Source organism: Mytilus edulis, chromosome 8, assembly GCF_963676685.1.
Source record: "Mytilus edulis chromosome 8, xbMytEdul2.2, whole genome shotgun sequence".
Classification (NCBI taxonomy): Eukaryota; Metazoa; Mollusca; class Bivalvia; order Mytilida; family Mytilidae; genus Mytilus; species Mytilus edulis.
The window spans coordinates 7,264,183-7,291,294 of NC_092351.1; the positions used below are offsets into that span (position 1 = coordinate 7,264,183).

The 27,112-nt window shown below is 32.5% G+C and overlaps 2 protein-coding genes across 2 annotated transcripts; both read right to left on the reverse strand.

The window, feature by feature from the left end:
- Positions 1-4,332: 4,332 nt before the first annotated feature.
- Positions 4,333-9,641, reverse strand: LOC139486711 (polyunsaturated fatty acid lipoxygenase ALOX12-like). Its single transcript, XM_071271634.1, has 5 exons — positions 9,638-9,641; positions 8,846-8,937; positions 8,202-8,375; positions 5,995-6,158; positions 4,333-4,704 (listed from the first exon to the last, which is right to left on the reverse strand). Exons 1-5 carry the CDS (start codon positions 9,639-9,641, stop codon positions 4,590-4,592), a joined length of 549 nt encoding a protein of 182 aa, XP_071127735.1. The 3' UTR covers positions 4,333-4,589.
- Positions 9,642-9,938: 297 nt separating this feature from the next.
- Positions 9,939-24,534, reverse strand: LOC139486712 (hydroperoxide isomerase ALOXE3-like). The gene is made up of 11 exons (XM_071271635.1): positions 24,077-24,534; positions 22,984-23,028; positions 21,768-21,902; positions 20,832-20,929; positions 20,312-20,447; positions 19,443-19,538; positions 18,631-18,727; positions 17,477-17,594; positions 10,684-10,776; positions 10,334-10,394; positions 9,939-10,073 (listed from the first exon to the last, which is right to left on the reverse strand). The coding sequence occupies exons 1-11, from the start codon at positions 24,158-24,160 to the stop codon at positions 9,939-9,941; spliced, it is 1,098 nt and encodes a 365-aa protein (XP_071127736.1). The 5' UTR covers positions 24,161-24,534.
- Between the last annotated feature and the right edge of the window lie 2,578 nt (positions 24,535-27,112).

Sequence of the window (27,112 nt, forward strand, 5' to 3'; positions counted from 1 at the left end):
TGTTTTGATATATGACACTGGGGCTTCGTTGGTCGAGTGATCTAAGTAGTTTATTATGTAATTACTACTGTAATCACTAGCCAGTCAACAGTGAGGTTGTGAGTTCGGACTACGCTCGTACCGGTCAAGGAGGTATATTAGAAACCATAGTATGTTAGTTATACGTCCTTGTGCCGTTGCACTCGATTCCAATCTTCATTGAATAGGAAAGTCAGTTTTCCTATCAATGACCTCCAAGCACTCCGGCGTCCTCCACCAATTAAAACCTGGCCGCCATGAAATATTACAAAAGCGGTGCTTAAAAGTGGCGTTAAGAATGGAAATGGAGAATGCATCAAACAAACAACAGCCCGACCAAAAGACAGTACACAGCTAAAGGCCATTAATTGGTCTTCAACACATCGACCAAATTCGGGCTTCAGCTGACCCTTGAAAATAATATGTATTAGTTCATTTAAAAAGGATGTCACACTACACTCAGAAACATGTAAATGAACTAAAATTAAAAACATACAAGACAAACAAAGGTCAGAGGTTCCTGACTTTGAACATGCGCAAAACATGCGGGTTTAACATGTTTTGTGAAATCTCAACACTCCTCTTAACAACTAGCCAATGTAGAATAAAATAAAGCACAGCAATACGCACAATTAAACTCAGTTTTGATGAGTTTAATTGTCGGTCATTTGTGAACATTGTGCGTCTGAGGTTTATTAAGGTGACTGTTATCACTTTCTTTTTATCCTTCAATCAGCCAATTATTGTACAGATAACAGTCAGGTACACAAAATAAAGTACTTTTTCCCCTGCTTCCATGCTGAGCAAGCGGTAATGTGGTTATATCTTTAAACGTAACAGTTCATTTTAGAGTCCTATTAGCGGTCTAAACACTTATCGATTTCTTAGAAAAATATACACAATGGTTTTTATTTTGATAACTAATGTTTCAAGTGTCGGCTGTATATTGCAGTATAAAAGCAATATACTATGCATTCAATAACCAAGGCATTAGTATGTTTCATTCTACCTTTGCTGATGATTCTAACGTGTACAGAACTATTGATATGATCATATAATTTCTATGTTATCAGTTCTATGAAGATTATTTACGATAATAACGATTTTCACTTTTCCCATGATAAATCAGTATAACATGTGAATTACATTGTGTATAGTCCTCGAGGAATGATTGTTTACGCTAATTTATCGTGTAGGTTAAATTGGAATGGCCTGAGACCACATACTTCTATCAGTTCTTTATAAGGTTTTGTCGCATTAACACAAATTGCCGTGTGTTTTTTGTCTAATTATTTGTGTGTGTAATTTACAGTACAAGTCCAAAAGTATATCCAATTTTCAGAAAAAATGCTGTTAAACATCATACAAATTTGGTCAATATACACATCCATACCCCTGTAGGCAAGTCAAGAGATGTTCCGAAAAGTGTAACGTGTCTGGGGTCCGTACCCGAGTTGATTCTCGAGATCTGAGACTTGTATATATATATATTTTCTTTTGTTTATAATTCCTCTTTACCTCTCTCGGCTCATGAAAACTCCTTCAGCTCAATTATTATTCAGTCTAACTGACTTACTGACTGTATAGGTCAATTAAATAGCAAGATCTACTTGCTCACTCGCTCTGTAGCTCTTAGCTCAACAGACTCACTAGTGTTGTAGCTCAACTGGCTCACAATACTTCTATCCCAAATAATTAGTTCAACAGGCTCGCAATATTGTTGCTCTTTCCGCTATGTCTAGTATCTTAATCAACAAAGCTCTCTTTGCTCTCTAGCTCTCCTGTTTCTGTCGATGCAGCTCACTTTAGCTTAAGATAATTCTTTTGCTTCAGTTATTGAAAGACTTGAGCAGTGAATCCAATGTTTGGAACAATAATCAGGTATTTATCTTATTACTAATACCGACCCTGACTATAAACTGGAAGTGTTTAACGACCTTGACTGGATATGCAGTCCTCGCACGGTCGGCTCGGTGCCCGAAGGTCTTTGGTGAACATTTAAATATTTTATGCAGTGGGTCAGGAACAGGTGGAAGGAGCCATTTTGGTATATCGCCATCTTGGTTTTGATGAGTTGTTTTGATTTTTTACTATTTTGATGTTTCTTTTAGTTGATAATCAACAACGGCTGCTTTCAGGGCAAGGTTGATCAGCTGGACAGCCCGCTAACAACGACTATGTGTTGTTGGAAGATGAATCATTGACACAGTTTACAATTGCAAAACTACGATACACATAGCCCTTGGACGTCTGGGCAGCATATGACACTCACCAATCAACAATGGGTTTCAGAGTGTCGCTGCCGCGGGTCTACTGTAAGAGACGTGTCAAGCCTACTAGTTTGTCGTTGAACCATCTGAGCAGCGTAACATGTTGAAGCCAGCGGGTACTAGTAATCAGGAGCTGATCCAGCACGTCCTTTAAGCTGAAAGGACTGAGACGTGACTGGTTCGACCCTGACTGACTGCTGACGGCTGTTTATATACCCCTGGATGATTGGGATATACCACTATTGGACAATACCATTACATTGTATTGCCTAGTAACAAGGGTGTTTCAACCCTGGACGAGTTCATCTTAATTGGACTGTGACATATAGAGCATATCATAGAAACAAGGGGTGTCAAGTTATCAAAGGATTAACCGCGCTGTAACTTAAATAAAATGTAACATATAAATACCATGAAGTTAAAGGTAAGTATTAAATCAGATAACTGCAGAACATACCTGTTGTCTTTGTTAACTTATTCTCGTGCTGAACATGTGTGAAATATTTGCCACTGGACGTTACCAAACCAACAATCAATAATTTGTCTTGCTGAATGTAACATTTATTACGTAAAAGTAAGAGGCTTTTTGTGTACAATACCAAACATGTCAAATTGTGAAAGCAATTTTTAAGCATAAGAATACAGCGGTTTACATTTATTGAATTTTTGGATGAATAGGACACGAACTTCGACAATTTATTTCTTAATTTTCACACAAGTTATTAAAACGATATTTTTTTAATTTAATGTCAATCAATTACCCACAAGGTTACTTACAGATAATGGAGAGAATAAACTGATCTCGAAAGCAACTGACCTAGCCGGTGTTCTTTTTTGCTTCTATTGTTCAGTACCGCTTCAAGCAAAGGGGTACCTGTAATTAGGGATGCACATGTCTGCCCGCTATACCAAATTTTTAGACATTTTAACACAATATCATGAACTGCATGCATATTAATTTAGTTTAATTAAATTAATATTACACATTTTAGTTCAAGTTTTAATAAAAAGTATAGGCCATGGAAGTATTGCAAAGATACACGGTGTGAAAGCAGTCAGATTTTGTCAGATTGTGGATTGATTATTCATTGAAAAAAAAACCTTTTTTCGGTATCGGTGCATCCGGTTCAGAAACTACACAAAGCGTAAACCTTACAAACTAATGATCATCCAATATGTATCTTGAAATTAAATACTTCGCTATTACATGTAGCAATTTTAAAGATACTTTACATAAGAAGAAGTTTGCTATGGTCTCTATGTATGCATACAGTCGTGAGAGTAATTTTTGCCTAACAACGATCTGTCTACACATTTCACTCATCTATTTGGCTGTTTAGAGGGATGCACGATCGACTATTTGAAAAGATTGTCCGAGTTTGCAACAGCTTTTTTTATATCGTTGGAGCGAAAATGAGTTTACCGGATAAAGGGACATAATTCTGTTTATTTTTACAAGATTATTAGTGATTTTACAAACTATTATATCTGAATGTGTTCTACAAAAGAAAAATGAATACGTGAAAGAACAACAGCAAAGGATTGATTATTCTTAAATAGATTGTTTCTTTGCAATAAACATTTTTATTTTGTCAAATAAAGGACCGTAAGGTAAAGATCTATTACAGTACAATTCTTCACAGTTAGTGTTAATCATTCCAGCATCTTTTGGTATATTTCTATAATACATATCAATTTTGCTACCGTACTTCTTCTCACAAGACAGATAGTATAAGGATAGAAAATAAGTCATTTCCTTACCCTCGGCATTTGTAAGGAGAGGTTAAATATTTCCAGTCAATGTTTCGGTTCATTTATCAAAAATTGTATGAATTAAAACCAACTGACATTAACGGTATCTTAGATGCATTATAGATATTACGAAATAGCATGCGAACAATAAATTCAACGATCTCGTAATTTCAACCACTATAATCAACTTTGTGTGTTAAAAATCATGAGCTCACAAACCTGGTATTTATGTTGAAAACACTTTTTTTGTCATGTTACTTTATACGTTTTTACTAAAAAAATTTACAAATTGTCAAGATCAGTGTTTTAATTAAAATAATAAGTTGCTATGAAATTATGTCAACTAACTTGATCCAAATATCACAATGTAACCCAAAGGTACACATTCATAGAAGGGCAATGTCATTTGAAATAATATAATATTACAGTTTGTACATATCCATTACAGAAGATTTATCAATTAAAAAAAAACATTTCACTTTGCTAGAACTGCTGATATACAGAATTTTCATAAAGTCTTTATTTATATAAAAAAGGGGGACTTCATATCTAAATGCTTATGGCATTTGGTACTGCCTGTGGACGAAGCCATTCATATGGATATTCCCTCTTTTGGTTCCTTTCATCAATTGTTTTACCAACTTCTTGTAATTTCTGTCGAAACCTACAAATAGTAGTTGCATTGAGAGATGATGATAATGTGGAAGGTTATTTGACATTATATCGAGAACAAAAACATAATTATAAAAGACAACATGGTACCGTTAAATTTGTTAACACTGTTCTGTTATATGGCAGTTGTGATCAAATAGTTCTTTTCTATGTATGTTGGAGTTTGTATTTGTTGCAGTTCAGTGTTGCTGTTGTTCCTTTCATTACCTCTAATAGTTTATGTGTTTTCCTCAGTTTTCATTTGTAATCCGGAATTATTTTTCTCAATGAATTTATGACTTTTGCCTTTATTCTGTTCATATGCTATTCCATTTCCAGTATAAAAATATAAGCATTTTTAAATTGTTCACTGAATTTTAGATTGATTAAACCATATCTTTATAGCTTTTACTCTGTGACCATTCATTCCTTCCAATTGATTCAGAATCAAATAAAGATTAATCTGTGTATATATGTTAGGAATGTTAATAAGAACACATAGTATGTATCAACCTATAATGTAATGGTGTGGACCATCCACACCAACGTGCTACCTTTACCATTGACGCAAAGCTCAAATTGACAGTTTTTGTCCTTTCGAGCACTTCTTAATATTAGGGGCATTATAATTTGTTATATATATATCCAATGAACTATATGAAGCATATAGAATCAACTTGATCTTGATCTATACCAAAATAAAAAAATAAGGATTTGTGAAGAATATACATTTTGATTAATCTCTTCTACAAGTTTAATTTTGGAGAGAAAAAAATCAACTCATTCAACTATAAGTGAATGCATTTTATTTATGCTCAAAAAGCATTGTTGTATTATTTGGCCTAAATGAAATGAAACATATTAAAGGTGCCACGTTTGTAGGATAAATTTTGTATATGTATACAGACGAATCCAATATGTTGAGTTCATTTTATTGAGGTTAACAGACTTAACTAACACACGAATTTTTTTCATCATTAATTAGTTAATAAAAAATAAAAGTTTCAAAAAGGTGCATTGAAATTAAGAATGATAACGAATATTTATGAAGGAGACAAAAATGTTCAGCCTCTATTTTTATAATCATTTGAAAGGTTTTAAATTCTACCTCCGGTTCATTAAACACTTCCCGCGAAATAAAGGGCATGGTTTCTACCGACACAAATGTTTATAAAGAATAAACGTCCATTTGATCTGACTTGTTTATATATCGAAACTCCATCTTTTAGTTCAACAGCTAGTGTATGTTATATGCCCGTAATCGATTTGATTTGTTTTAAAGTCAATAAATGCTTCAGCTTACTCTTCAACAATTTGTACTGCATGAGGATCGACAATAAACTGTTTCTCAAAGTGACCAAGACTATCTGTTGCTTTGTCACTTAGAATATTCGTAATTGACATCGTCTCTATAAGCATTTCTCTTTTTGCTATAGCATTAAGGATTGTTTCTAAAGCGGCTGGTCTCTGCAAAAAACATACACCTATATAGCTTTCAATGGTAAATGTTTTAAAATATGTGCACGTGAAAAATTCATTAATAGATATACTTGCATGTACTTATAACTGAAATGATATGGAAGCTTTTAATAAAATATCAGCCAGTTGACTTTGAAACTAGCGGTAAAATAATTTTATCTTACCTCCTAAACATTTCTAGGAATATGACTGACTAAAAGCAACCGCTTTGAGACCTTTATATTCCATATTTTTAGGTCAGTAGGCGGGGCTGATTACAATATACGGTTAGTAGAAGTGTTAAGTCACCTTATAAAAACAACCCGGTGATGTGATATAATCTTTTAGGGTTCATTTGACGACGAAATAGATGATGAACAATTAAAATAAATTCATAAAACACATTTAAACAGTTTGTTGTTATTAGCAATTGTTTTGTATAGACCCATGTATATTGTAAGTAGGTTCTCTCTTTCTGACGTCTGTATAGCGTAAACATGCACAAGCTCAAAGACATACGATACGATACAGTTTCGATCCCACGATGAAGTTTTGACCATCTCAAATATGCAATAAAATTTACCTTCTTGTCAATTTAAGAGATAAATGTGGTCGAAATTTTAGACATTTCGTTTTTATTATACATGTCTGCCCTTTGAATAGACGTGCTTAACTTTTTGGTTTCAAAAGATAATCATAATCGGATTTTTGTTTGGATACCAATTTTTTGGATATTAACTTTTTTTTTTTTTATCAAAGCATCAGGATTACAGAAAACAAAAACAAAAGCATTTTTTGCGGTATATTTATCTCATTAAAAACAAATCGTCGACTTTGTCATGAAAATTGATACAAATAATCTGCAAACGTTATATATTTTTCAAAATGGCACAGTTTGACGACACGAAAATAACATTTTACGTTAGCAACGTCATTATCTCTCCTGTAACTGTATCGATTACCCTTAACGTATGAAGAGCATGTATACCTCTAATAGGAAATGGGAAGTGACAATTAAAAACTAGTAACCCCATTCTTGATGATTTTTGACATTGTATGTTAATATTTTGCTTCATGTATATACATATAAATCTCTAAGTTCTCAATATTTTCATAATACTAATACAGGGTCAAACAAGAATGTGTCCATAGTACACGAATGCCCCACTCGCACTATCATTTTCTATGTTCAGTGGACCGTGAAATTGGGGTCAAAACTTTAATTTGGAATTAAAATTAGAAAGATCATATCATAGGGAACATGTGTACTAAGTTTTAAGTTGATGTAACTTTAACTTCATCTAAAACTACCTTGACCAAAAACTTTAACCTGAACTTCGCACTATCATTTCTATGTTCAGTGGACCATGAAATTGGGGTCAAAACTATAATTTGGCATTACAATTAGAAAGATCATATCATGGGGAGCAAGTGTACTAAGTTTCAAGTTGATTGGACTTCAACTTCTTCAAAAACTACCTTGACCAAAAACTTTAACCTGAAGCGGACGGACGAACGGAGGCACAGACGGACGGAGGCACAGACGGACAGAGGCACGGACCAGAAAACATAATGACCCTCTACTATCGAAGGTGGGGCATAAAAAAATAACTAGTGTAAAACGATTCAAACGGGAAAACTAACGATCTAATCTATATAAAAGCAAGAAAAGAAAAACACATATAAACCACATCAACAAATGACAACTTCTGAACATCAAATTCCTGACTTAGGACAGATGCAAACAAGTGCAGGGGGTTTAAAATTTTAATATGTATCAACCTTTACCCTTACCTGAAACAATAATGAAATATTACAACATAGGGAAACATACTATAAAATATAAATTCAAATAGCTTAACTCAATCAAAAGACATTTTAACATTAGTGACCATACACTGAATGAATAAATTGGATATATTATACAATGTAAATACAAAATCCAAACCATAAGGCAACAGAAGCATTCCGCTGTGAGATGTTAAATTATATTTTATTTTAACAAAACTAATGCGAATGGAAACTTCTTCAGTCAACATAAAATGCACATACCTTGTCTGTAGGGGGCTTTCCAGACAAATGGTATGGGTAATTAAATGGAGCACCATATTCATCATACTGTTCGAAGTTGGCAGTGGCATGACCAGCACTACATGTGTAGATTATAGCTGTCACTGTTATAACAAGCTGGTCTGTTGTTTTAAAATTACCATTACCAGGCACTCCCTGCAAGACATGATTAATACTATATATTAATCTGCGAAATAGTTCTAAATGTGATATCGATTGGTTTCAGTAAGATATAGAAAACTGACATACAAACAAATGTGTAGTTGATTTGATTAAGCAACTGTAAAGTTGATTTTATTGTTTGTTCATGAACTTACTAATTATTAAAGGTACCAGGATTATAATTTGATACGCCAGACGCGCGTTTCGTCTACATAAAACTCATCAGTGACGCTAACTTTTTGATATTTCTTCATCTAATTGTTCAATTAGTACAAAAATATCACATCTTTTTTTCTAATTTACACAAATCTAGTAATTATATTGATATTTTCCATATTCAAAAACTATCTTAATGTGTAATCTATATAGTAATAGGTTTTCAAGAAAGAAAATGAACGGACATTAATAAAATATTGAAATATTGTGTATTTTGTAATATGCTATCTTTTTTATTATTTACCAACCAAGATTCCAACCCCGCCATCATCTCTTGACTTTACAAGTTCTGCTCCCCAATTCTGTAGTTCATAATCAGCGTCCAATGAACCCTCTATTGCTGTTTTAAAAAGAAAGTTATAACTCAGTTGCAACATAATTACTATATATCAAGATGAAATTATATTAAAAAAAAGTGCATTGTTTCAACATATCAAAACAAATGACAGGCTTAACATTTGTACGCGGTTTTGAGCCGAGTACAAATGAAACACGAAACTTGTAAGGACAACAGTTGTTTACCAATGTTAAAACCAACTGGGGTTTAACGGCATCCATTGTGAAAATTCTAAAGTCAAACATCGCATCAACACAATAACAAATGGAAGTTTTTAACGACCTTGACTGGCTATACAGCCCTTGCACGGTCGGCTTGCATCAACACATGAGAGTTATGTATATATCAGTACTATAAGTTTTCTGAATTTTTGAAGCATTTTGTTTTTGGTTGGACATTTTGACTGTTTCTATGTTAACGGCGGACATTTGAAAATTCCAAAATCATTAACCAACTTATCTATCTACAACTGCCAATTAACATTGATATTAAATGTCAAAATGGTTAAATTAAAAAAAAAAGTGAGCAGAATATTAGACTGGCAAAGGCAAATATTAAAAGAAGGAGGGAAGACAAACGATGAATCAAATAACTACAAATCAAACTAAGGACGGATATCATGTGTTCCTAAAGCATAAGCAGGTTTTGCATAACAAGTGTAACAAGTCGTGTTACTCGTGATAATATTTTAAACTTTACAAACCCATATGGAATCATAATTAATAATGCAAAAAAAAAAACAGACAGAAGATACCGAAAGGGCTATCAAAATCCATAGGACGAAAAATGCCAAACATAACAGCGAAAAGGAAAATTTTATAAATAGTTGATGTGTTTCCCTCGGTTTTACTTTATAACCTGTATTTGTTTTCGTTTAATCGATTTCTTACTATTGAAAAGCGCTATATATCTGTTGCCTTTATTTATATAGAAAACTAAAGACAGAGCAATTCGAACTCAATAACAAATCAGATATTTGAATATTCATTTTTTTTTAATTTTCCTTATACTTTCTCATTAGATAACTTACTATAGTAGAGTCCAACATATTTCTCAACATATGACTTAATGGCACCATATAACAAAAGGCCATCATCTCTTACATGATAGGCTCCGGTCAATACAGACTGATCAAATACCTGTAATAATATCATTGATCTGAATCAGGACCAACATGTACATTACTTATAATAGACGCATGTTTTAATGACAGTAATCTAAATCACATTGGATACAGCAAATTCGGTTAAGAAATATATTGATTTATACTTAAATTAAGTTCTTTGTTAATAGTCAAAATGTTTTATGATTCGTCAACATTTGTTTTTGTATTTTTTTTTTATACAAAGCTAGCTTTAACTGTATTTAAACAGCAATATTTCATAAACAATTAAATTACCCCTCGGTTTTTCAAATTTTCCGGAAGAGTTCCATGTAAATCCAGTCTCCACCATTCCATACTAAAATGACAAATATAATAATGGTTTCAAATAAATTATTAAACTCAAATAAATTTTGACTTTTGAGAAGACTAATAAATGGATTTATGTTTCGGAAGCACTGATGTAGAATTGAGTTATTCACTAAAACTTGTTCATACATATCTATATTATATTCATGCCGGTTAAAATTAAATTAGCAGCATAATCTTATCTTATTGTTTGACATGCACATATAGTTATACACCTTGTATTATATAATAAACAAATATTTTGCTTAAATTCAACAACAGTTTTGATATAAACCTACCTCTTTCTCATGATATGAAAGGTGCCATTTATTCCAGCATTGGAAATTTTATCTATGATACCACCTGGTTTAATCAACGATACAAGTGCAAGACTGAAAAAGAAATTTTTTATTTGTATATATGTAAGACTCAGATCGACGTCCGGTCTCTAATCGACGTCCGTTCCTCAAATCGACGTCCAAATGTGACGTCACAATAAAATAACATTCCAAATCGACGGCTAATTTTATGTCTGTCTAATCGACGTCCATTTTTTTGGCATTTTCTAATCGACGTCCGATTTTGAGCTTCTATAATCAACGTCCGTTTTGGACACAGAATACAAAACTAAACTGAACCGAAAGCAGCTGAAACATTTAGACCTTTAAACATATCATAGTATGTGAGAGTGAGACAAATAAGATCTAGCAGAAAAACTAAGTCCAGTTATAAGTAAAATACGGAATAAATAAGAAATGTGTGGGTTTTTTGTTAATCATTATACTAGACTAAGTATGTAAACAGGTTGTGATTTCACTTTTTCAAAGATTGGTATGAGTTTTCAAAGGGACAACTATACACCAAAGTTAAAAAAAAATGGATGTGAGCAATTATAAACCATACGGGTTTTGAAATGATAAATACCCATACCGCAAAGGCTATAAAAGACCACGACATAAATGATGTAAACAATTCAAATAAGAAAATTAACGGTCTTATTTATTAAAAACAATTCCGAAAAACAAATATGACAGACATAAACCAGGGAAACCAATGTACTGCAGGCCCATACAGATTTGCCAGGGGTTACACATGTTTGTGAGCACTTAACCTAGAACAGTGATGTAAAAGCATAACATAAAAACATAATGCCAATTATCTTGTGTTTACATTTCACTCCAGGTGTTAAAATAAAAACCCGAATTATAATACTCTCAAAACACTTGGCTGGGCTTCTTTATTTTGTCTATTGATGAAGACTGAATAAAGCTGTTTGGTTTTCTTAGTCGTTAAGTTGTATTACTAATTGCCTAATTATTATGAATAGGAATGACACACGCTCCTTGATGTGAATCAATTGGATTAACTTTATATCAAGAAAAACTTTAATATGCATGATACCTATTTCGGATTGAAAAATAAATTATGTACATGTATAAGTGTAAACAATTGATATAAAAAGAAGATGTGGTATGACTGCCAATGAGACAACTCTCTACAACTATAGGTCACCATACGGCCTTCAACAATGCGCAAAACCCATACCGCATAGTCAGCTATAAAAGGCCCCGAAATGACAGTGTAAAACAATTCAAACGAATAAACTAAAAGCCTTATCTGTGACCAATAATTTATTATTTATTGATATTGATTTAAGACGACAACAATCAATCGGGTGTAGTTTTGGCAAGTAGTGCCGTCACATTGGACGTCGATTAGAGTATCAAAATATTGGACGTCGATTTGAGAATGTGACGTCAGATTTGGACGTCGATTTGTGAAACGGACGTCGATTTGAGGAACGGACGTCGATTAGAGGCCGGACGTAGATCTGAGTCTAACATATATATATATAAAAAATGTGGCGTACTTGTCAACTAGACAACTATCTACCGAATTTCAAAGCGTGAAAGCAATTATAAACAACCGTACGATCTTCAACAATGAGAAAATCCCATACTGTCTGGTCGGCTATGAACGGCACCAAATTGAACAATATGAAACAATTCAATTGAGAAAAATAACGGCATAATTTATAACAAAACATTTTACGATTAAACAAATATGACAAACATTAACCAACGAGAACCACTGAACTACAGACTCCTGTTTGGGACAGGCACATAACGAATATGAAGGATTTTGATATGTTTGTGAACGCTCAACCCATCCCCCTAACAGAGGACATTGGTGTAACAATAAACATGAGAACACACTTTAAAATTATTCGAAAAGGCTTAATTCATCAAAAAGATAAAATAGACATACATCGGACACAAACATTAAGTAGTAGTGAACGAGTACTAATACATCATAAAAACAAAACGACACTAAGTTGACATCTAGGAGTACTCAAATTTACACACAGCAACTTCAACGTCATTAACAACTTATGAAAACAATCATTCATCTAAGACTAATAAATATCAATTAGTACACATCCAACATCAAATGAATTAACTGTAAAGACGTTATTATCAGCATTGAAAAAACGCATGGCCTTGTGCAATGCGAAACTATAAGTATCTAGAGATTTTAGTACTGTGGAACAACTTAACGTAAGAGAGATAACTCGTATTATTTATGATAGCGCTTTGAAAGTGTCTGAACACTCAGTTTCTATTTATAAAAAACATAAATCGTCAAAGTCGTCCAAATAATATGGTTCGATGAAAATTGCAAAAACGCCCGAAAAACATTTCATGTCACAAGAAACTTTTTTCTACGTCACCAAACGGATGCAAACAGTACAATTTTAAGAGGAAAAAGGTCTGGAACTTTGTAGTATCGCAAAAACGAATCCAAAGAAATTTTGGTTAACCTTAAAGCCAAAAAGTAAAGCAAAGTGTGTAGCGAACAACGAAGCGATGTTTAGTTATTTTGAAAATGTTCTCTGATACCACCCGAGCTATCTGATACAGTGCTAGATCTTTTAAACAACACTTATTTTGATGGTGTATGTATAGACTTATTAGATACAGACATCTCTGAAGACGAAATTATTATAGCACTAAAGAGATTTAAATCCGGTGCAGGTAACGAGGAAATTTTAGGTGATATGTTTTCGTCGTGTCCTTCATTTTTCAGAGTATTTGTATAGTGTATTCTATACAAATCCTTGATTTTTCGCAACTATTTTAAAAACTTTGTTCAACTCGATATTTGCTATCGGAGTATATCCAGAAAATTGGACTGAATGTTAAATTATTCCTGTTCCTAAATGTGCAGATCTTACAAGTCCGATTAATTATAGACCTTTTATATAAGTACGCATCCTGTCATAGTTGTTCACTAGTATTCTAAAAGAGGGACAAAAGATACCAAAGGGACAGTCAAACTCATAAATCTAAAACAAACTGACAACGCCATGGCTAAAAATGAAAGAGACAAACAGAAAAACAATAGTACACATGACACAACATAGAAAACTAAAGAATAAACAACACGAACCCCACCAAAAACTAGGGGTGATCTCAGGTGCTCCGGGAGGGTAAGCAGATCCTGCTCCACATGTGGCACCCGTCGTGTTGCTTATGTGATTACAAATCCGGTAAATAGTCTAATTCGGTAGGTCACATTCATGAAAGGGAAGGGGATTGTAGTTACGACGTAAGGAACATATCCGATATCATTTGTGAAACGGTTATTCCATAACGGTCAACCAACTCGTGATGGCGTCCGTAAAATTTACGAAGGGATGATTTCAACATCACCATTTGGAACTCTTGGTTTAATAGCTTCCTTGTGAGCAGTAACCCTCTATCAAGAAAATCATGATAGAAAATGCAAGCACGGGAATATCGTATCAATTGGGAGATATATACCCCGTATGCAGGTGCTGCTGGAATGTTGCTACTTAGAAATTCTAACTGACCGTTTTTTATCGTGGTCTCAAGACATAAATAATACAATAGACAACCAATTTGGATTCCAGCCATGACGACCTACTGTTGACGCAATAATTACACTACATGGAATTCATTAACATGCTCTTCGGCATAAATTAAAATTATGCTGTAGCTTCGTAGCTATATATAGACTTCCGAAGGGTGTTTGATAAGGTGGAGAGAAGAATTTTAATATACAAACTTCTCAAATCTGCAGTTAGCAGTAACTTCGTATCAAGGGTAAATTCTATTTATTCATCTGTGCGTTTACGTGTGCGGTCTGGTGGAGTATTATCAGAACCTTTTGATAACCATCTTGGTGTAAAACAAGGCGAGCCCTTATCTCCCTTACTTTTCTTATTTTTCAAAAATGTTATTATTCAAGATATCTCCACTGATGTAAACGAAGATGTCATATCTTTGAATGGAATTCTTATATATTTAATACTTTTGGTTGACGACACCGTTTTATTTGAAAAAAACACCGACTGTTCTGCAACACTTATTTGATAAACTTTTATTTTACTGCAATAAATGGAATATCGAAGTAAACGCTGATTAAACCAAAGTAGTGGTATTCAGAAATGAATTTAGACCAGTAGACACTACATGTAGTAGTTTAATTGAGGTCCGGAGCTGGCGTGTCAGTTAACTGCTAGAAGTCTGATGTTATTTATGTATTATTGTCATTTTGTTTATTTTCTTTGGTTACATCTTCTAACATCAGACTCGGACTTCTCTTGAACTGAATTTTAATGTGCGTATTGTTATGCGTTTACTTTTCTGCATTGGCTAGATGTATAGGGGAAGGGTTGAGATCTCACAAACATGTTTAACCCCGCCGCATTTTTGCGCCTGTCCCAAGTCAGGAGCATCTGGCCTTTGTTAGTCTTGTATCATTTTAACTTTTAGTTTCTTGTGTACAATTTGGAGTTTAGTATGGTGTTCATTATCACTGAACCAGTATATATTTGTTTAGGGGCCGGCTGAAGGACGCCTCCGGGTGCGAGAATTTCTCGTTGCATTGAAGACCTGTTGTTGACCTTCTACTGTTGTCTGCTATATGGTCGGGTTGTTGTCTCTTTGGCACATTCCCCATTTCCATTATCAATTTTACTAATTTTTACTATGATAACAAGGAACTGCAAGTTGTTAATTCATATGTGTACCTAGGTGTATTATTACATTACAACGGAAAGTTTTTACATACTCAAAAACGTCTAGCAAAACAAGGATTTAGAGCCATGTCATCTTTAATGAACTCTCTCAAACAATTCTTTACCACTCCAGAAGAACAGATGTTTCTTTTTCGTCTTATTTCTATTTCCATTTTTATTGTCAATTTTATCTCTATCTAAGTCAAAGTGTATAAAAAGTTAACAATAATAGATCAAGTTTCGGCCTTAAAACACGCAGTCGTGGCGCAAAAACCGAGCTGCGAGCTATAAAGGACTAGCGTAAAACAATTCAAACAGGAAAACTAATAACGAACTAATATATTAATAAAACGAGAAATGAGAGACCCCTATGAACCACACAACAAACGACAATCACTGAACAATAAAATCCTAACTAGCATTATTTAGTATTATTCAAAAAGTATACATGGAAAACATTTTACGGGATTTGGTGCGCATTACGCAAATAAGTGATTTAAATAACACTCGAAGGTCAAAATGTAAATATCATGGAAAAAACATTTTTGATATCGAGGAGTTACGTATTAAAACCGTATCTTATCGTTTTGGGCACCTTATATCACCCTGAAATTTAAGTGGGGTTCGTATTGGCCAGTTTGTAATTTTCTATGTTTTGTTTTGTATACTATATGTTGTCTATTTGTCTTTTTCTACTTAAGCCATGACGTTGTCAGTCTATTTTTTTGAGTGCCGGCCCTCTAGTATTTGTCCCCCCTTAACAAATTGCAGCAAACAAAAGTAAAACAAATGTATGAAAAACTCATTGTGAGCAATAACCATTGACAGTAAACATCATAATTTTCCATTAGTCTGCATTCTGACAGACCATAAACAATGTCTGAAGGATGTTTGTATATTAAAGTTGTAAGTATCTTGAACATTTTGTTTTCAGGGATCGTGCAACTATGATAACATATATTTATCTTGATTTTTGTCAGTTTTTATGGCCTTCCTCTTTTTGCCTTTGAATTCTGTGATATACTATTTTTCTTTTTGGAATTTTGGTCTTCAATGCTCTTCAACTTTGTACTTATTTGGCTATATAACTATTTTGATCAGTAGACTGAGCGTCACTAATGTGTCTTGCCTTGATTTTTGTCAATTTTATTTTTTTGACCTACGCTTTTTAGAAAAAAAATGTCTACAAATTTGGTATTACTGTTTCACATTTTAATCATACATGTCGATAACAGGCAATTATTACACCACTGCAATGGAGGTGTTAAAAAAAATCAAAGTTTTATTCAACATTCAATAATTTTAGTAAATTCATTCTACATCACAAAAGATGTACGATGAATTCTGCAACTATTTTATATATATATAGGATAGAAAACTATAAATTATGTTGTAATTGCTATGTCCACATTTTAACGGACTTGCACTCAAATTGTCTGTCAGAATAGATGAAATACCCTAAATAAATTTGATTTGAGAAATAAGTTATTTTATTATACTTTATGTCAAAATGCCAGATTTTGATTGACTAATACGAGGGTGTCAATTTACTCTATTACCCTTCATGGAGACGCTTGATCAAGTGTGCGCTTTATTAAATACGAATCTGTCCTTTGGCAAATACTCTATTACCCTTCACGGAGACGTTTGATCAAGTGTGCGCTTATTAAATACGGAAGGTTATGTACAAGATGTCATAGTTTATTACTTTGAATTTAAAATTTAATCGACAGTCATAACAGAACATTCAGTATAATAAATTAGATAACCGCGGTTGACAATGTTTTCTCGGGGTAACAATCTGCTCTATCACCCTCTCAGCTATGTGTTATTTATATAATGATTTTATCTTTTTTCTATATAAACAATGTATCTGTGAAATGAGTATAATTCATCCTGTATGTAATAAGGCGATATCTAAAATGTATAGTGAACATTCATATTTTATTTTTTAAAGGTTAATTTTAAACAAGGTTTTATTCTTTATAGAATTAAAACAATTTCTGCGTCCAAATTATAGGAATATATGTATATAAATATAACTGTACCTGTTAATAGCCATGAGATACAAAAAGTGTGGTTGCAGTAATTTCATAATTGGATGTTGCAGCGCAAGGTTTCTTTTAGTCGCGACACTTATTCCTTCCATCATCAAATGAGTAAAATCTGAAGTAAAAATACAAGATAAATACTCATAAGTAGTGTTTTCAGATAACTATCAACTTCCTAATAAGTTCCTAAATATTATCTTAGATGGATTAGGTAATTTTTTATGTATCTTTGTATTTTTCATTACGATATCCTTATTAAACTGCTTGCACTGACTGCAAACTAGTTTTTTAATTTCTTTCAAATAAGTTGTAGTTCGAGCTTTATTTGCTCTCACATCACGGAACATAACAAAATATTGTTTGACTTTTCCTAAAGTAGTATATAATTATGGATTTAAGGAGTTTAAAATGATAGAATTTGTATATACTATGCCAAAATGTAGTATACATGTATATTGTGATATGTTAAAAGCATTTTTGCAAGCTCTGGTGTTTGTTGTGACACATCACTACCTAATATGTTATGTTCATCATAAGTATTCCTTATAAAAGTGAACCAACAAAACAGCTTTGGAAGTAACAGGTTTATGAGTTAATGTATTGTTCAATGCTTTCAAGATCATAGTAATAAGTCGATTCACAACAATACTGAACTCCGAGGAAAATTCAAGACGTAAAGTTCCTAATCAAATGGCAAATGATGAAACACATCAAACGAATGGACAATAACTGTCTTATTCCTGACTTGTCACAGGCATTTTCAAATGTAGAAAATGGTTGATTGAACCTTTTAATTTGTTTTACTATTGAATTATTCATTTTGTTAATATAAAAAAAGAAGTTGTTGAATAAATGCCATGAGACATCTCTCCAAATAAGACGAAAATAACACAGAGAGTAAGCATGTTTTTGTGCACAAATATGACAAACGAGACTAAGAAATAAATATAACTATCAGTGCTTTACAGCATCGGATCCAATGCGACAACGTTTATGTTTAAACTGTTAAACGTTATAATGAAAATAACAATATGTCACTGCAAATATACATTTGATTGTCTTCATCTTAGTTTATAATTCCTTAGACCAAACGGATCTACCTAGCACATTATATAGAATTGAAATATATATGTATAAGATATTATTTATACTTAGATGAGTAAGAGATTGGTGATATGTAGAATCAGCCAGATTGTACCACATCTTTGCCAACATCCAGGTGTACTCAGGATCTGATCGTAAAAACACCTGTTTGCAAAAAGACATTCATACAAATGTTTTGTCCATGTCTTAAATATAACAACCCTGATATCAAAATTCAAACTTTGTATTGAATCTACAGCGGCGTTGATGGCCCAGTGGTGTAAGTAGTCGAAGATAATTTTATCAAAACAAAAAAACATTCACAACCAACATGTGGAATGTGCAACAAATAAAGAAAAAACCTTTACATCCACAAGTACGGGTAACTTGCTATGTGAAAATGCAATAGTTCATAGTTCGTTTAATGATTTTGATTGATTTTGCAATGCTTGATAACATTTTTAGATCACACAAGAGAATCATTTTGAAAATTAGAGGTTTTGGTATACTTATTATATCTCATCAGTGTAAGCATGTTTTCTTTTTAAGCACACTCTGGATTTCAATTCGTTAAATATCAAACATAATATATTTTCATTCTAGTACCACGAGGCAGTGTAATTATGAAAAACTCAAATTATTTTATTTTGCAAAATCAGGTTTTTTATGTTATAGTCATTTCCGTTTGATATTCAGTTTGTTCGGTGTGAGCCAAAGCTGCATGTAGACGGCTGTAGCTTGACCTATAATGGATTACTTTTTTTATTGTTACTTGGTGGACAAGTGTCTCATTTGCCCTCATACCACATCTTCCTATATCTAATCACTTATATTCTGATAAAATTGAAAAAAAATGTTTCATAGATTGAAAATCACTTACAGGGTTACTTGGTCCTTTCTTTTGGAACAGCTGTATGGCTATTGGCAGAAGACAATTGGCATCGTTAAAATAAAACAGAGCCAAGGGACAAGTCATCTGCAAATACAAAGAAGAAAATGTTCAGTAATAGTGTTCTACTTTGTTTGTTAACACTAGCAGATTTATTCCATGAATAAATTAATGAGATATATTACTGATGGAACCTCGTATACATTTGTCTTTATGTATATTATCTTCTATCTACTTCTAATGTTTATAATTGATGATAGATCCCTATTGATTTTTAAATAATATATGTTTATTTTGGGGAACGATTTGAAAAAAAAATTTTGTAAAGATACTCGCATCTTCACCTTTAAAATTGTAATCTCCTTTAATTAACTCCTCTTTACCTTGCTTTTTTTTTTTTTTTTTGTCAAGAAAGTCAAACGAATTGCAAAAAAAAAGTGAAAGTTCTAAATTTCTGACTCGCTTTCTTGTTGTACAATCTTCAGCAAGGATGTTTTAATTTTCTATCTAAACTCTTTTCAAGTTTATTGTGATAGTTGTACTAAAATATAGTAGTTAATTTACTACAATTTCCTTACATAATTGTATCATATTTTTGAGACAATTATGGATTTAGTGATATTTGATTTCGCTAATGAAATCTATTACAAATTTGGATATAATATAGATCAATTTCATTGCATCAAGATATTTACTTGTACACTATATTATAACATATATATGCTCATCAGTAGTGACGTCTCCTGCTCTGCAAAATTCACCAATGATAGAAATCTGCATACAATAACAATGTGTCAATTGGTAAATTTACATATCGCACACCTTGATGTAATAAAATTAAGCATTAAATCATTACTTACTAAAAGATTGTCGGTCCTGGTTGGACAATCTTCCAATATTGCCAGGTTTGTCATGAACAGCCTTTTACCTTCAATGGCTTGTTTTAATGTCTTGCCTTCTAGAAACGGTTTGATCATGTCTTCTGTGACTGCAAAACTATGAAATAGAAAAACGAAGAAAAAAAAAGAAATAGACTTAAATTTATAAAGTTTTCAGTATTGTAAAATGTATTAAATCAGGTAACTAGTTTGGTTTTTTTTTACATGTGGAACTCAATTTTGAATAAAACATGAAAAATACAATTGGTGGAGAAAAAACTAATTATTTTGTTTTAAAAACACGAAAAACAAATAAGACTATTTGGAATAAAAATAATAATGGAAATGGGGAATGTGTCAAAGAGACAACAACTTGACCATAGAACAGACAAGAGCAGAAGTTCACCTATAGATCTTTAATGCAGCGAGAAATTCCCGCACCCGGAGGCGTCCTTGTGCTGACTTCATCCTTTTTCAAATATTTGTAAAAAAACCAGCTTACTTTTCGGGTATTGCATTACACATTTCAATTATTAATGAATTCAGGCAGCTAATTCTCTGTCGTCCGAACTTCTTGTCATCGTTGAAATACTTTGAACCCTGAAAATCCGAGAGAAGAGGTGTTCAATTGTATTAAACTCTTAGCCTTTTTATAATGGCACTATGATTGATAAAAATAAATCGAGTCAAGCTCTTCGGACGCAACTAATCGCTCACGTGTGTTTGTCGGTTACAAAAGTTAAAGCGTGGAATTCTGGTCCACGAGGTTATCTGAACTCAAGTATGGATACTGTAAACTCAAAAATTATTGCGATGTTTATAAAATTGCGACAAATGCGATAGGATTATAATCGCAATAATTTAAACTCGTATTTGATTTTTTAATATGAATTAAACTGTATTTTCTCAATATCGCAAAAATTAAAATCGCATTTTAGTCTAAAATAACACATTCGCAATAATAAATGCACACAATAATATCTGGCTTTACAGTATTCTTATTCATGGTACTCGTTAATTATACAGCTCCTGGCGTTTTAAATTTAGAACCGTTCAGAGATGTCCTTGCTGTCAATTAGTATCTACTGTCTATGTTCAAACTGTCCAATAGCTGTTATTCATCTATACCAAACAACACAATAATGAATTGAATTATCTAACAGCTACTCAACAGTGGTCTAGTGACCAAAATTCCAATGTTTAGACAGACATAACTTTACAACAGGAAAATAAATATGAACTATTTAAAATGTCTTTCTGATGTTTTAAGATCAAAATGATGACGTTACTGATGAGTTGTATCTAGACGAGACGCGCGTCTGGCTTATTAAATTATAAGCCTGGTACCTTGATAACTATTAACAATGATAATTTGTTATTGTTACTTTTTTATCACACTCTCGTTAGAAGATAACGTATTTGATCTACAAGCAGTTACCTGTGGAACTCCGAAAGCTTTAGTATACATGGTTTTGACGTCGTCAACTTTCTTCCATTCTTTTCCTTTTCCCAGTTTCGGCAGTTTAAGGCTTTCTATTTCAAACTCAGCGAGTTTCGAAAGCAACACGTCACACTATAAACAGCAAAAATTCTGTTTAGTGTTTTTTGGAAAACTATATATTATATAAATAAGAAGATGTGGTATAAATGCCAAACCGTCTAATTAAAAAGGCGTCCAATTTCTATCTACAAGCGCAAGTGGGTGTGTCTTGTTTTAATCAGAATGAGTGCCAATGAGACTTCTCTCCATCAAAGTCACAATGTATGAAAGTCAACAATTATAAATCAAAATATGGCCTTCAAGCATACTTCATTTAGTCTTTAAGTTTATTTTTGCTTAAGAGATTTAACACACGAGGTTTGACTTCCTGCAAGTCCTATATTATTTTACGTCTTTAATGCAAATCTGTTGAGAACGGCTGAAATTTGAATATTTACTGTTGGAAATAAGTGAGAAATATCTATTGCTTTGTATTAGTTATGTGTTTTTCTAGCCAATTCAGATCTTGATCTGGTTATTTTTTTTTCCTCTAAATTAAACACTTTGTTCTTATATTGTGTAGGGTCACAGCTATTTTTCTTTTTGTGAATAATTCAATTCTCAGCTGCATGCTATACCATGCCAAATTATAAAGGTGCATGTCTGTACCATGTTTATTGTAAGTACAGTTTTACTGAAGCTCAAATAACGTTAACCTATTAAAAATATACGAATAAAAGGGAAGTAGGGAATGAATTAGGACCGTGTAGTTCATAAATACATGTATAATGTCTCCTAAATATTACAACCAATATTAACAATTGTACTATCTATAGAATCAGAACAGTTAAAGTATACATATGAAATGCACAAATTCAAATAAACTTCGTCCCATACACAGTTAGATTGACATGCGCCATATTTTGTTTTGTTATATTTGAAGAATATTTAAATTTCTTTTTAGTTTTAGAGGTACTCCGTTAGCAATTAAAAGCTAAAGTGCAAAATCACTTTAAGATATATGGCAAATACGTACATGTACGTCAACAATAATTGGATATAAGCATTGTATAGAAAATAATGTGTTATGAGACACACCTATTTCAAAATGATGCTTTTAAACAGTTTCAGAATACATGTTTTTTATCTTAACATTTGCAAATGCACCACTTACAAAATAATGCCATGAAAATGTCTCATCCTCTGGTAATACTTTAACCTGAAAATATAAACATTTAGTATTAAGACTATTGGTCATATCCTATGCCAAATATACATTGTTTGCACTTATTAATGCCGAACATTTCAGCTACGTAAAGTATCTTTATCTTTACCCTTCCGGAGCACCTGAGATCTCCCCTAGTTTTTGGTGGGGTTCGTGATGTTTATTCTTTAGTTTTCTATGTTGTGTCATGTGTACTATTGTTTTTCAGTTTGTCTTTTTCATTTTTAGCAATGGCGTTGTCAGTTTGTTTTAGATGTATGAGTTCGACTGTCCCTTTGGTATCTTTCGTCCCTCTTTTATCTCTGTTTTAGTCAGCACATTTTAAAATTACAAAGTCCTGACGCAAACGTGACATTTCATTGTAGATTAAATACAGAGGTCATGCAATTGAGTTTTTTTTTTTTTGAAAATTGAATCATTTCTGTGGGTTATTCAGCTTGCTTCACATACTTTGTTTTTGCTCTCTGTTGAATGCAAACATATACTCATTAGTTCCTTACATGCTTGTCATTTTGGTAATTGACTGCTAGCTGTCTGATCGACCTATTTTGAGTTTTTAGACCTCGTTCCAACTGATACTGCTTTTTCATATTGTGAAAATGTAAACAGATAAATATGGCAATATTGCAAAACATTTTTAGTAATCGAACATTCTATGTTTAAATAATTTTTGTATGCATATACTTTTGCTTACTGCATCTACCTATATAAAGATGCTTGATTTCATGATTCACAACATATGTGTAACGTTCGTGAAAGTGTTTGTTCAACGAAAAAATGACATTTTCGTTGAAAGCAACTCCTGTTCTAGCATTTTCCTTATTCTGAGGAGCCTGACTGTAAACATGATTTTACTATGGGATTTGGTTTTTTCTCGGTGTCAAAGGCTGCATTGTAATGCATTGCAGAAGAAGCTTGTCTTGTCAGTACAAAATAAATGTCGCTCCGTTTAGTGGTTGTGCGACTTTTTATTCTAGTATTCTAGTATTTTTCTTTTTATTTAGATTTTTGAGATTTGACCAAAATGTCACAAACTCCGTACCTGAGCAGGTAGTCCGGATATCTTAACATCTAGCTGATATTCCTTTTGTAAGACTTGCATTTCAAGCCTTCGTGATTCTTTCATGTGGTCGTTTTGCGGTAAAGTAGTTTCATTTACGAAAAAGTAATGATGTTTTTTTTTTATCCATTTCAATGCTGGAAATACGGTTGTGAAACTGTTTTCCTTGTTGGTGACTTCAATCCAATCTAGATACCAGTTGGTACTGGAACAATTGCTGTCTCGCCACAGCTCGATTTTCTGGACTTCAGAAATGTGAACTTCAGATTTGATAGAAAAGCTTTCAAACTTTCCTCTTTTAAAATCACTTTTTAAAAAATTAGAAAGCTTGCATTCTTTTGTTTGGATTTCATCTGTTCCATAAAGTATTATATGGACATGAGCATGCGTCCCAGCTCCTTTTTTGTCTCCAGTCTGCACATCTATATTGTACTCAGTTACTGTACCTGAAAGTTTTAAAAGGATATCTTCTATTTACACGAGAGGATCACAGATTTTTTGCTTTATAATTTGGTACACCAGACGCGCAATTCGTAGATATAACCCTTATTCCCTTAGGGTGCATGTGAGTTCGTCTCTAACTTAACCTCAACTTGTATTTTATCAATTATCTTTTGACAAGAACTTTTGTGATCAAATTAAGTTCCGTTTTCATTATTGTTTTTTTTTTTTCCTTTTTTTAATAGGACAATGAGATGCACTGATACTAGAATGTGTAATTGTGTATTACACTATATGACCTTAAATTGCTTTAAATCATGTTTTTGTTTGGTCTAGAACGCAAAATTGCTGCATTGTCTAAATACCGAATCGTTATTTTTTTTATCCTAAACTCAAGAAAACAAAATCAGCGTTTTTATGAGGTTTAAATTGAAAACAAAAACAGAATATGTCCTCGTTGAATTCCTTAATATTTCAGCTGTACTGTTTACATGTCTATCAATTTTATCTACAAAAAAGATTGCATTATATCCTGAATACGTTTTTTTTTTCATTTTGTTTTGTTACTTTATCTCCTTTTTCATATTGATAATATCATTAACCTGACCTGATTAGTTGCGTGAGTGACTCTGTCTTATTGTGGTTTTATCAACATGATACATAAAAGCAGATCTAGTTATATAGTAAATAGGGATGACGGATGACATTTTTGACATAACATTTAATAATGTCTGCATATACTATTAGAAAAGTCATTGAATACATTGATGTTTTTTGAACTTTAAATCACAAACAACAATGCTTATACTATGCAAAAATATATTATGTACCTATCGTATGTCAGTGTTATATAGATTTGATTTATAAACAGATTAACTATATCTTGATTCTAGTAAAGGGTAAATTTACTCATATATGACATTTGCATAAATTTTTAATAAGTATATATTTTTGGAAAGATAATTGACAAAGAGAGTTTAAGCTAAGTATAAAAATGAACATACATAAAAGTAAAGATCAAGTGTATGGTGGTGATACAGATTTAAGATAAAGTAAATGATAGAAGAAATATTGTTTAATTTACCTTTGCCCTTGCTTTTCGACATGACTACTTGACAATTTCTTTTCCTAAATTTATAATAATATATACATACATACATACATACATATTGTGATCAGTAAAGGATGCACTTTCGTCATGATTTTTTAATTTCATAAACCGGCTATTTAAATATTTAAGTACTGCGTGTATAAAGTTTTTAAGTCGTAAGCCTTATAACAAGTCTTTACGTTGAATACTATATATTTATTATTATTGATTTCGTGGTTCCAGGTGAACAATGTTTAACGAAGTAATTAACTACATAAGTGTCCTTACAAACAACGGTATATTGCTGGGTCTTCCAAGTGTTCCACGAAACCTCTTTATAAATTATTTAAAACATCTATTGTATCAGAAGTCAAAGACGGGCTTCGAAGTTATTGTGAAACTGCCTATTCTAGAGGTTGTGTGAATTAGATATAGATACTTAAAAATTCCAAAGATCTTTTAGAGTACATACAATCTAACTCTCTTTCATCTTGTAACAGTATTAAAACATTTGACTTTTCTACTCTTTACGCAAGTATTCCACATTCCAAACTAAAAAACAAATTGTAAGAGTTGGTATTGCTTTGCTTCATAAAAAAGAATGGCCAACATAGATATAAGTATCTTGTTTTAGAGCACACTACCTACTTGGTAAAGGATCACTCTGATTTAAAGAAAAAAATCTCTGAAACTGATATTATCAAGATGCTTGATTTCTTGATTGACAACATATTTGTTACGTTCGGAAGACGTATTTATCAACAGACTGTCGGCATTCCAATTGGAACAAACTGTGCCCCTATACTGACCGACTTGTTTCTTTATTATTATGAGGCTGACTTCATGTATGAACTTCTTAGGAAGAAAGATTAGAAGTTAGCAATATCCTTTACCTCTACCTTCCGCTATATAGATGATGTTCTTTCACTAAATGATTTAACAATTTGTGACTATGTGTAACGCATCTATCCCATCGACCTACAGATAAATGATACTACATATACAGTTAAGTCGGTCTCATATCTTGACTTAAATCTAGAAATTGACAATGAGGTTCGGTTGAAAACAAAACTTTATGACAAAAGAGATGATGTGAACTTTCCATTTCTAAGTAGCAACATTCCAGCAGCTCCTACATACGGGGTATATATCTCCAAATTGATACGATATTCCCTTTCTTGCATTTCCTATCATGATTGTCTTGATAGAGGGTTGATGCTCACAAGGAAGCTATTAAACCAAGAGGATCTGCTTACCCTTCCGGGGCACCTGATATCATCCCTAGTTTTTGGTGGGGTTCGTGTTGTTTATTCTTTAGTTTTCGATGTTGTGTCATGTGTACTATTGTTTGTCTGTTTGTCGTTTTCAGTTTAAACCACGGCGTTGTCAGTTTGTTTTAGATTAATGAGTTTGACTGTTCCTTTGGTATCTTTCGTCACTCTTCTTTAATAACAAATATAGGCATGTTTGTAAAAATTTTCAAAACA